The sequence below is a fragment of the Oncorhynchus kisutch genome, linkage group LG23 (genome assembly GCF_002021735.2).
Source record: "Oncorhynchus kisutch isolate 150728-3 linkage group LG23, Okis_V2, whole genome shotgun sequence".
Classification (NCBI taxonomy): Eukaryota; Metazoa; Chordata; class Actinopteri; order Salmoniformes; family Salmonidae; genus Oncorhynchus; species Oncorhynchus kisutch.
The window spans coordinates 19,894,731-19,907,619 of record NC_034196.2 but is presented as its reverse complement, the minus strand read 5'-3'; the positions used below and the strand labels follow the sequence as shown (position 1 = coordinate 19,907,619).

At 44.3% G+C, this 12,889-nt stretch overlaps 1 protein-coding gene across 9 annotated transcripts in view; it reads left to right on the top strand.

Annotated features, from left to right (window-relative positions):
• The window catches only part of LOC109879868 (regulator of G protein signaling 3), a 187,426-nt gene that overhangs the window by 129,104 nt on the left and 45,433 nt on the right, over positions 1–12,889 (top strand). For all 9 annotated transcript variants that reach the window (XM_031803162.1, XM_031803160.1, XM_031803159.1 and 6 more), the window contains one exon: positions 1,592–2,488. In XM_031803162.1, coding sequence (XP_031659022.1) covers positions 1,592–2,488 — 897 coding nt within the window. The remainder of the gene's footprint in view (positions 1–1,591; positions 2,489–12,889) is intronic.

Below are 12,889 nucleotides of genomic sequence, written 5' to 3'. Positions count from 1 at the left end.
GCTGTCAAGAAGGGGGCCACTATAAAAGGCTTGGGCCGGCCACTGCTATTAGCTTAGCATTAGCATTGTTGAGGTCAAAACGTTAAGAGTGGTAGGATGCCGTGTCCCACTCTTATCTACAGCCGTGTATTTGAGAACAATAGGTAGTCAGGTTGGGTAGCAATTGGGCAGTTTCAGTAGAGTGCAGAAGTTGAGGTGTTTTAATAGAATGTGTAATGGAATTCAGTGATAATGCACGTTTTTCTCCTTCACCCTGATTATCACAAAATTGCGCCCTCATTCCATTGTTCAACATCCCAATCACTGCTTGAGATTTAAGTAGAGACAAGTCAATGAATGTTAAGTATCACCATTTTGTTAGACGCACTAATGAAATTGGCCGACACTTTAGCTCTGACAGAATCTGTTCAAGCGCTTTACACACAAGGAGAGACAGAGAGGTAAAACAATCAGCTGAATAATGACAATGTGTGGTGTAGCGCCGCAGTGGCTTTGCCTTGTATAGTACAGCTCCCTCAGCAGAGTCCAACACCAGAAGACAGACAATGGTAGGGGAGGGGGTTGAAGGGCAAGGGTAGATACAACAGAGATGGGAGGGGGTTGAAGGACAAGGGTAGATAAAACAGAGATGGGAGGGGGTTGAAGGACAAGGGTAGATAAAACAGAGATGGGAGGGGGTTGAAGGGCAAGGGTAGATACAACAGAGAGGGGAGGGGGTTGAAGGGCAAGGGTAGATAAAGGGTAGATAAAACAGAGATGGGAGAAAGAAGGTAAAGGTGAATATGAATGGAGAAGAGATGGTGGTGAGGTAATGGTGTAGATGGAGGGTTTCAGATATACTCAGGGGGGTTGAGCCAAGAGGTTCTATGGAGGACATGTTTGTTTTCCTCCACATTGCTCCCTCCCGTCTGTCCCAGAGGCCCTAAAGTGGTTGGGCCAGAGTGTGTCTGTGTGACACCAGACAGGAAGATAAAGTACCAGGAATGTGTCTGAACCAACAAGCAATGCTACTGCTGGAAAGCTGAGCTGTGTGTGTGTGTGTGTGTGTGTGTGTGTGTGTGTGCGTGTGTGTGTGTGTGTGTGTGTGTGTGTGTGTGTGTGTGTGTGTGTGTGTGTGTGTGTGTGTGTGTGTGTGTGAGTGGTGAGTGCATGAAGGGAAGTCAAACAGGCGGTATCAATCTCGTCATCATAAACACACGTGGCCTCTGTTTCCTGGCTAAACTCAACATACAAACAAAATCACTGGCTTCTCCTTCACTGTTGATAGTTGGTATGGAGCCATTAGTCTCCCAGACACGGAACGCACAAACAGGGCAATAGGATTGTAATGGATTGCTGTCAATAAGAGGTCAGGAGCAAAGATTTAGATCAGGCCTGGTGTTGGTATAGGCTTGTTTCTCTATTGATTTAATAAAGTGGAATGTGTCTTAATAGATTTGTAGTGATTGGGACCATTTCAGCAGGGCTCTGGTTGACTGTTACTTTAGCCCAGTGCTAATAAATGTGATTAATGTTCTAATCCACTTCATCAAACCCTTGATATGCAATAAATGTGCAGTGTGACAGTGTTTATAACTTCCTCTCCCTCCAGATGCTGGAGCCCAAGGTGGATACCCCTCCATGTGAGTTGGGAGGAGGACGAGGCCTACCCCTGCCAGGGTCTGAAGAGGACCACCTCTACCCCTACCCCTCCAGCCCCTCAGAACCCCTGACCCTGGGCAACCCGTACCCCTCTGAGCTTCTCACCCCCCTGGAGGAGGTTTGCACCCCACTGGGCGACGGAGAGGAGCACAAGGTGCCCCCCACCCCACCGCCCTCCACCGAGTGGGAGGACAGCAAGTGCATGGAGGGCACTGAGCCTGAGATCTGGCGGGAAAGAGAGGAGGAGGTGGAGGAGGGGGAGGAGGAGAGGAAGGGTGAGGAGGAAGCAGAGATAGAGGAGGGAGGGGAAAGAGAGAGGGAGGAGGAGGGAGGAGATGTGAAACCCCCGGCGACAGATGACGAAGCCCCGTCAGACCCCCCCGACACCATCGCCCACCCCTCCTCTTCATCCTCCTTCGTCATCCCCGAGCTCCGCCTAGACCGCTCCTTTAGCGCCGATGCCCTCTCCTCGCCCAACACCGACGAAGAGTATGACGAGGACGATGATGAAGATGACGATGATGATGAGGAAGATGACAGCGATGATACCTACCTAGAGCGCAGCGACAGTAAGCGTCGTAGCATGGTGGAGGGCTCTGCCTGCGAGAAGCACGGCGGCAGGTTGAGTGTTCAGAACTCCCTGCGGCGCCGCACGCACAGCGAGGGCAGTCTGCTGCAGGACCCACGCGCCACTGGCTTCACCTCAGACAATGCCATCAACTGCCTGGACCCGACACACGCCCACAAGGGGGGCTGGACGCTGCCCTCGCCTAAGACCCTGAAGAAGGAGCTGACCAAGAACGGAGGCTCCATGCACCAGCTCTGCATGCTCTTCTCTGGCAGGAAGGTCAGTACAGAACCATGCTCAGACACACATACACACACACACAGTGTGCGCACACACAAACAGACACACACACACACACATACAAATACATGCATGCACAGATGCGCACACAAGCACACACTAAATCACATAGGTTAATGCCACATACACACTAGTACCAAGAAACTATGCCATATTTGCTCTACAGCTGTTGTATTCGGCCGATGTGACAAATACAATTTGATTTGATGTTTTAAAGGTGATGTTTTAAAGGTGATGTTTTAAAGGTGATGTTTTAAAGGTGATGTTTTAAAGGGGATGTTTTAAAGGTGATGTTTTAAAGTGTCGATATAAGACTGATCATACAGGAAAAATCAGGCATTCACTGTAAATATTTTAAATATTATTTTTGTATGTTCTGTGATACCATGAATAGGTTAGTTTCTCATCATAAGATAGGTTCAGTGGGAAAGACAACCTGTCTACATTTTATATATTTTATTTTATTTATTATACCTTTATTTAACCAGGTAGGCAAGTTGAGAACAAGTTCTCATTTACAATTGCGACCTGGCCAAGATAAAGCAAAGCAGTTCGACAGATAAAACGACACAGAGTTACACATGGAGTAAAAACAAACATACAGTCAATAATGCAGTATAAACAAGTCTATATACAATGTGAGCAAATGAGGTGAGAAGGGAGGTAAAGGCAAAAAAGGCCATGATGGCAAAGTAAATACAATATAGCAAGTAAAATACTGGAATGGTAGTTTTGCAATGGAAGAATGTGCAAAGTAGAAATAAAAAATAATGGGGTGCAAAGGAGCAAAATAAATAAATTAATTAAAATTAAATACAGTTGGGAAAGAGGTAGTTGTTTGGAGATTGGCCGCCATCGAGTGGTGAACGTGAGAACTTAGAATGTCATTACAGTTGAGTTTGCAGTATTCAACATTACCCACTAGAGGGCAAGCGGTGTCTGGTTCTCTTTTTCACATTTTTCCATTGAGCAGGAGCAAAACCTCACCTCAACTTATACTCACCAATGATAAACAACCTGTATTATTATTATATACACACACCTGCCCATCAGGATTAAATAAAACATGTTATGAGAGTGGATGTGTGTGTTCGTGTGTGTGTGTGTGTGTGTGTGTGTGTGTGTGTGTGTGTGTGTGTGTGTGTGTGTGTGTGTGTGTGTGTGTGTGTGTGTGTGTGTGTGTGTGTGTGTGTGTGTGTGTGTGTGTGTGATTGAGTGTGTTTGAATAGGAGAAAGAGCAGGAGAAAGGGCTAAGAGAGGCAGTAGGTATGGTTGGTGTACTGAATTAGCCTAGGTCGAAACAGCTCTGTTGGCCAATAGTGTGACTGTTAGCTGTTAGTAGGTGGTAACTAAGCATCTGAGAACACAGCAGAGGCCATTCTACTGGCCAATGTACAGTCACTTGATAATAAGATGGATGACCTCCGATCGCAGATTTGCTACCAACGGGTCTCTCGGAACTGCAATATTCTTTGCTTTTCAGAAACATGGCTCTTGGACAAGATATCTCCCACGGCTATCCACCTCAATGGATTCTCCATTCACCGGGCCGACAGGACAGTGGAGTCGGAAAATCAAGGGGGGGAGGGGTTTGCCACTTCATTAACACCAACTGGTGTGCTGATTCCAGTGTGGTGGAAGTGTCGACCCACTGTTCACCCGTCTTGGAATACCTGATGGTCAAATGCTGAACCTTCTACCTCTCGAGGGAGTTTTCAGCTGTTATCGTGACTGCTGTATACATTCCACCTCAGTACAATAAAAAATAACAATCTGGTGCTTAACGAACTGTACACGGCTATAAACAAGCAGAAAAACTACACCCAGAGGCTGCCTTTCTGGTTGCCAGCGACTAGGAGCGATAAAGTCCTAGACCACTGCTATTCTACCCACAAGCAAGCATACAAGGCACGCCCTCATCCGCCATTTGGCAAATCAGATCGTGACTCTGTACTCTTGCTTCCTGTTTACAAGCAGAAACAGAAACAGGAAGTAGCCGCAATTCGCTCCGCATTCCGCCCCAACAGATCCGTAGATGACGCACTCTCAATTGCTCTGCACACTGCCCTCACCCACCTAGGTAACCATTATACCATTATACCCTCCAAGCTCGTCACTAAGCTTAGGACTCTTAGGATCCTGGACTTCCTGATGGGCCGACCCCAGACGGTGAGGGTAGGCAACATCACCTGTGCCACGGCTGAACCTTAACACAGGGGTCCCACAGGGGTGTGTGCTTAGTCTCCTTCTGTGCTCCCTGTTCACCCACAACGCACGCCTTCAACACCATTATTAAGTTAGCTGACGACACGACAGTGGTAGGCCTGATCACCGGTGATGATGAGTCAGCCTACAGGGAGGATGTCAGTGACCTGGCGGTGTAGTGCCAGAGAGAGAGCGAGAGAGAGAACGAGAGAGCGAGAGAGAGAACGAGAGAGCGAGAGAGAGAGAGCGAAAGCGAGAGATAGAGAGAGAGATAGAGAGAGAGAGCTCTAGTTGTTGATCTGACATGGAGCCTTAAATGGCGTTTCATTCTCTGTATGGAGTTAGGAATGCAGCTAGCAGGCTGAGCCTATTGGTCTTGGCAGATTCTGGGAGTAATTTTACTACCTATTGGCGTCATGGACCGAGCTCTACAGCTCTGTGTTTCCATTATTTAAAAGGTCTGTCAGTCCCTCACACTAAATCACATGGCATCTCTAAATTAGGTGAGATCTAGATTGTGTGTGTGTGTGTGTGTTTAAGGTGCTTGTGTGTGCATATGTCTGTCTACTTGTCTATCTGTGTGTAAGCAGAATGTAAACTATCATGTGCTGCAAAAAGAGGAGATGCATAGGGTAAAGTTGGTTCAATAGCTTGACCAATTGGAGGGATTTACAAATTGTGCTTTGGTTGGAGCTGTTAAAGACATAAACATGTGGATTATAGAAAAAGAAGAATATACAACATTTGGTTGTAGATCAGCAGTTTTTCTCTTGTTATGTCTGTCACTGACAGTCATACTCAATTAGCCATGTTAGCTAACAAGTTTTAGATTGGTAATTAGTAATGGATTGGTAATTAGTTTAGCCAGCTGTCTTAATCATGGCCCAACACCGACCGGGCATGCAGGGCACATGCCAAATGCCCTGACCTCAAATCCCTCTCACTCAGATATCACTAGCATGGCATAGAATTGCAGGAAACGTTCTGTAAAACAGCAAAAATGTTCTCTTTGCCCCATGGAAAAATGATCAGAACTGCCTGAAATGTGGTATAAAATTGTAAAATGTTCTCTCTGTGCCATGGAGCGATTTACCAGATACAGCAATACCTACTGTAGCAACACAAAACATTTCACACATGACCCAAAAAGTAAAAAGAAAGAAATTAAGAAATGTCAGAATGAGCAATGTCAGAGTCAGGAATATCAATATATATGTATATAGTGGTGTATATAGACAGTATGGACGGTATGTTAATAGAAAAGGTGTATTTAGGATGAGCCATTACTAGAATGCAGTATATACATATTTAACTAGGCAAGTCAGTTAAGATCAAATATTTATTTACAATGAAGGCCTACACCGGACAGGACTCCCAATCACAGCTGGTTGTGATACAGCCTGGATTCGAACCAGGGTGTCTGTAGTGACACCTCAAGCACTGAGATGCCTTAGACCACTGCACCACTTGGGATACACTTTATACGTTAATACTGCATCCCATTAGATACAGCGGCTTGCGAAAGTATTCACCCCCTTGTCATTTTTCCTATTTTGTTGCCTTACAACCTGGAATTAAAATAGATTTTTGGCCGTTTGTATCATTTGATTTACACAACAAAATATTTTTCATTGTGAAACAGACAAGAAATAAGACAAAAAAACTGAAAACTTGAGCGTGCATAACTATTCACCCCCCAAAAGTCAATACTTTGTAGAGGCACCTTTTTCAGCAATTACAGCTGCAAGTCTCTTGTGGTATGTCTCTATAAGCTTGGTACATCTAGCCAACTGGTACTTTTGCCCATTCTTCAAGGCAAAACTGCTCCAGCTCCTTCAAGTTGGATGGGTTCCGCTGGTGTACTGTAATCTTTAAGTCATACCACAGATTCTCAATTGGATTGAGGTCTGGGCTTTGACTAGGCCATTCTAAGACATTTAAATGTTTCCCCTTAAATGGCTTGTGTGTTGCTTTAGCAGTATGCTTAGGGCCATTGTCCTTCTGTAAGGTGAAGCTCTGTCCTAGTCTCAAATCTTTTAAAGACTGAAACAGGTTTCCCTCAAGAATTTCCCAGTATTTAGTTCCATCCATCATTCCTTCAATTCTGACCAGTTTCCCAATCCCTGCCGATGAAAAACACCCCCACAGCATGATGCTGCTACCCCCATGCTTCATTGTGGGGATGGTATTCTCGGGGTGATGAGAGGTGTTGGGTTTGCGCCAGACATAGCGTTTTCCTTGAAGGCCAAAAAGCTAAATTTTTGTCTCATCCGACCAGAGTACATTCTTCCATATGTTTGGTGAGTCTCCCACATGCCTTTTGGCAAACACCAAACATGTTTGCTTATTTTTCTCTTTAAGCAATGGCTTTTTTCTGGCCACTCTTCTGTAAAGCCCAGCTCTGTGGAGTGTATAGCTAAAAGTGGTCCTATGGACAGATACTCCAATCTCCACTGTGGAGCTTTTCAGCTCCTTCAGGGTTGTCTCTTTGTTGCCTCTCTGATTAATGTCTTGTCTGGTCCGTGAGTTTTGGTGGGCGGACCTCTCTTGGCAGGTTTGTTGTTATGCCATATTCTTTCCATTTTTTAATAATGGATTTAATGGTGCTCCGTGGGATGTTCAAAGTTTCAGATATTTTTTTATAACCCAACTCTGATCTGTACTTCTCTACAACTTTGTCCCTGACCTGTTTGGAGAGCTCCTTGGTTTTCATGGTGCCGCTTGCTTGGTGGTGCCCCTTGCTTAGGGGTGTTGCAGACTCTGGGGCCTTTCAGAACAGGTGTATATATACTGAGATCATGTGACAGATCATGTCACACTTAGATTGCACACGTGAACTTTACCCATATGCACACACTACTTTTCCTTTTGTGTTTTTTAGAAGGTTTTGAATCAAGTCATTTTTTTCATTTCACTTCAACAATTTTAACTATTTTGTGTATGTGCATTACTGCATTCTGTTGTCTGTTACACAAAATAGAGTGCAGTAGACCCTACAGTATTACCACATAGTCCATCTGAGTTAAAAATTATTCTCTTCTTGTGCTACAACAAAATACCTAGTTCCCTTGTGCTGTCAGCCCTGGTGTACACCATAGGGATTTATACACTGCAGTATCCAACATAGCCCCGAGCCTTGTTTCTGTGTATATACGATGTAGACAAATTATGGTAGCCTTTAAAGTGCTGGAGTGTGTAGTTAGTCAGCATAAAGATGCCAAGTGGCATGGATGGAAACATACTTGAACCTTCGGAGAGATGTGTCAGTGGTTTACATCAGGAGGAGTTAACTATTTACGGGCAGGGCTTGATATAGTTGTGAAACACAAATTCCACCTTGTAGATATTCTACATAACTCGTGTGGATACATTTTTCTTAGATGAAGAAGATATTGATTGTTATTTTGTAGATTTGTCCGTGAGCGCCACCTCCTATTGGACAGTGGGAGAAAGGCATTGTGGGTTATTTATACATAGCTCCCCCATGGATCAATGGCAAGCTCTCCAAGGCTGTCAGAGACACCTCGTCACTTAGCGATTGTCACTCTGGGTTACCAAACATCACAGTAGATGAGAAGGATAGGCCCAGTCGGTATTAGATAGATAGGTTTCTCCATTGGCTCACAGCAAGACTTGACCTTTTTCAAATGCGATAAAAAAAAAATCTGCTTGTTTTAGTCAATTACAAAACTAAATTTAAAGTACAATATGTCTAAACACTACTTTTCAACATTGCCTGCTCCCTTGTTCTCACTACTAAAAACGTAATATTGTCAGGCTTCCCTCAGGCCCCTTTTCATGACGGTGCTAGCAGCCACATGAGTGAGTGCTAGCGGAACATTAAGCCAGCCAAGACCAACAACACAAACAAACATATACAGTGAGTGACGTTACTTACGGACTAAGACAAGTGAAATGTCTTACCTGTGTCTAAAGATTTGACACACAGCCTACTTGGACACCGGGTCCCCAAATTTCCCACTCTCCCACGCTGAATAGCCTGAAGCCACAGGGCTCTTCTCACAGGCTTTATTTCCCTATGTGGGACCATTGATTTAAGACCTGGTTACATGTACTTTGAAGAACACAGAGGCTTTTCATGTTTTGTTATTTTTGTGTAAGAAAAAAATTGAAGTGAAAGTAGGCTCTTTTATACTTGGGGTCAATGGGAAAGAATGTTTGTTTTCCCCAAATTCTAGGCGTGGTCGAGGGGAATTCCTTATTATTCCATGAATATCGACTCGCACTATGGAGAAAGACAAGGGAAAATGTTGGTGTGTGTATGTTGGCATCTTTTGTCCACTCTTCTATTCGCGTCTCTTCTCTCTATCTCTATCTCTTTCCTCTTAGCTCTGGGGTGTTTATCTAGTCCTTTAATAGTTCTGATTTACACGCTATTGTCCTCTTTTCTTTCTTTCCGCTCTGCTGTTTTTCCCTGTGTTAGAAACCTTTAGTGCCCCTTCACACGGACAGGGAGAGAGAGAAAGAGAAAGAGAGTTAGAGTGGCACACACCAAGAGTGTGCTGGAGCCAATCTCAATGTGATGATTAAATCACAATGGCTTATTTTTTCGTTGGTCACACTTGTGCCTGAACTCCTTGTCAACTTCTCCACACAGATACATCACACTCATATACCTGTCTGACTGAGCTGCAGGTTATTGTCATTGGGTTACACTTGGAATTAGTGTTTAGAAAAGTGCATAGAGAGCATTCCAGGTGACATAGGTGCCGAGGTAACCTGAGTTTACAAGGTCAAGCCATTAAGTTGATGGGAGTTGGATCTGTGTTTGAAATGGCTGCATAAACACATGCAATCGTAACAGGCTAGGGAAACAGAATTTTATTGTGTTTACTGAGGGAGCTTACGTTTTTATGCAGCACCACACACAAGAATGCACTGACACATAAATATATACAAACATGCTGGTATGTACTCACACCCACACCCACACCCAGACACAGATACACACACACATACAAACAAACACACACACACACACAAACACGCACAGAAACACACACCTGCCCATCAGGATTAAATAAAACATGTGTGTGTGTGTGTGTGTGTGTGTGTGTGTGTGTGTGTGTGTGTGTGTGTGTGTGTGTGTGTGTGTGTGTGTGTGTGTGTGTGTGTGTGTGTGTGTGTGTGTGTGTGTGTGTGTGTGTGTATGCGCTGATGTGTGAGTGTTCTTTAGAGACAGTGGGGGACAGACACCTCACACTGAGTGATGGATGGTGAGATGAAAGATGGTCTGGTGGTATGTTGAACTCATCCATCCTCCCTCTATCCTCCACCATTATGTTTTGGTTCAACAACTGCAACATCCTTCTGGGGTTTGTGAGAAGCAGTAGTATTATAAGCATGTTCTGGCAGGACAAAACTGTCTTCAGTTAGTTTGTCCTGGTTATGTGGGGACCACAACGACCAGACACCAGAGATGCACTGTACTTCTCTCTTCCTCAGTCCAGACAAAAGATATAGAGGGTTCTAAAGGAGGGAGAGAGGGAGAGGGAGAGAGAGGGATATAGCGAGAGAGGGAGGAATGTTGCGAGCCACAGTCACAGTACAATACAGAACGGAACACGTTTGCTCCTATTCTATAATGTAATTTCAATCACGGTTAAGCTGTTCGCTGTTCTATCCAATAGGAACCGGATGGAGAAAATAGAGAAGAGTTGATCACTAACATCAAACCCTATGAAGTCTTCAAAGTCATGACCTGAAAGTGCCTTGACATCATATACAGGTCATGACTTTTGGTTCATGGATGAAGACTTCATGTTTTGCTTGGCTGAAAAGCAATTGAAGTAGAAGACAATTTCATTGAAAGTTCTGGACTTGAGAAAGATAAAAATGTGAATTTCAGAGTCAAGGCCAGGGAGCTTTCCAGGGAGGTTATAACTCTGTAATCTCTGTGTAGTTTTCCTCTCTGTCAAGTCAGCCATTTCTTCCTCTGCAAGTTCTATCAAATAACTTCAACTACTTTCTGACAACATCTGGGGATTGGGTCAAACTGGGCAGTGTTTGTTTCTAATGTAGTTCCTCAGCTAGCTAGAGGGCATAGTGGGTGAAGGGCACAGCCTTGCTGTTAAAAGGCCTGCTATTCTGACCCTTAACAACAGTCCCAAAAGACAGTTAACCAGACAAATCACTGCATGGCAAACACAGTGCTAAATGTGAACCATTCTATCTTTAGGGAACGACAACTGAATCAAGATGTAGATAAGAATTGTGCATAGAGTAGTGTTGTTGTAGTGAAGTCCAACGCTGACAGAGAACAACTGTTACATTGACATTGTCTCATTCTGTTAGCTTAGCTAGCTCCAAAACACATGTAAAGACACTGTGTGGTCTACAGTATTGGTGTTTACTATGGTCTCAGAGAACACAGTTACGGTTAAAGCATTTGGCACAGCGTTCTGCTAAGAGTGTACCACTCCAAACAGCGAGGATGCTGGGTAAACATATGGCAGTGTTCTGGTTGGCTGGGACCATCCGAGGGGACAAAGGGTCATCAGGGGGTCAGTCTCATGTGGGACACTGGAGCTGGAGTCATCTAGTAAAACACTAAATGGGTAACATGTAAATATTTGTGGAGTGGAGTAAACTGTGAGTGTGTACAGGACATTCAACCCACGCCAAGGCCCCCCTCTCCATTCAAAAATGCCTGACTGGAGCGCATGTAGGTTTTAAATATGGTGTTTGATATATGGTATTTCACAGTTTATCCAAGCTTATATAAACTCCTGACTGGAGTTTATATAGTAATTGAAATACATGTTTTATTGACATTACATACACAATACATGATGTAGGCCTATAGCAGGGGAGTTTCTCAATGGGTTTTGTGAGGTTTGTAAGTAATCATCTCCAGTAAGGTTCCCATCTCTTCTTCCCTTTTTACGACCAGTACAAATGGGTTTAGAACGTATATGAACTCACCAACCTTTTATCCAAACATGATGCTCATGATACATGAGCCATTCTTTGTTAATTTCCAACATCATCAGCAGGGAGGTTTTGGGAAGAGGATGAATGGGAGGGTATGACTGTAAGTAAGTGTGTGTGTGTGTGTGTGTGTGTGTGTGTGTGTGTGTGTGTGTGTGTGTGTGTGTGTGTGTGTGTGTGTGTGTGTGTGTGTGTGTGTGTGTGTGTGTGTGTGTGTGTGTGTGTGTGAAGAGGCATTAACGTGGCACGGATAGATCTTCATGATACATATCCTGTGTCTTACTTTGTCATAGAATAAACTAAGGCACTGGCATAGTTACATAGTGTTGTCTGTTTTGAGTAATAGTCTCCCGTATTAGTTTCTCGCTCTCTCTAACTTTTTCTGGGAGAATTCTGCTTTTGGGGAGAGAGGCAGGTGTAATGACAAGGATGGAGCATGCATCAAGGTAAAGAGACATTAATGAGGAAGTTGGCCTTCTGTTTTTATGGCTGTTACCATGATTACACCTTTGATACAGCGCAAACATTCTAAAAGTCAATCGCAGTGCGATGGTGTTTATCTGCGTTGGTTTGAATCGCAGCCTAAGAACTCTGGGCAAAAGTAGTTGATGACATAGATCAGGGGTAGGCAGCCCTTTTCCTGGAGTGCCACAGGTACAGCAAGATGTTGTTCTAACTAGACACCACACCAGAGCAACTGAGCTAAATTATCAGTTCAGTGATTGCCTAAATTCAACACACATGGTCTTCCAGATCAGTTCAATCTTAAACATGAAGTGCCTGCGTCCCTCCAGGACCAGGGTTGCCTACCCCTGACATAGGGAATAGAGAACCCTTCTGTACTCGCCCACAGTGACAATGGCCCATTCCTGATTGGTCTAGACACTCCATTCCAAAGAGTTATGTGGCCTGCTAACACAGGTCATTGTTTCCTGCCTCACCCCATTCGGATAAGTGTCAGATAGAGCTAATGCAGTAAAAATGTACTAAGTGGGTTTAGTAGGGATGAGTTGTGGCCTGTGACACATTTTCTCTTCACACCCTGCTACATTATTCTGCGAGGTTAGCGCATGATGCTAGGCTATACATACAACTGAAAGAATGCTTGTGTGGTGCGCTACGTGGCGTGAATGCCAACCCAGATAGAGATAGATGTAATGGGTAACGCATGATCCAAATACCCTTCAGTGTACTGGGGTAAATATACTGTGAGACTCGAGGAGG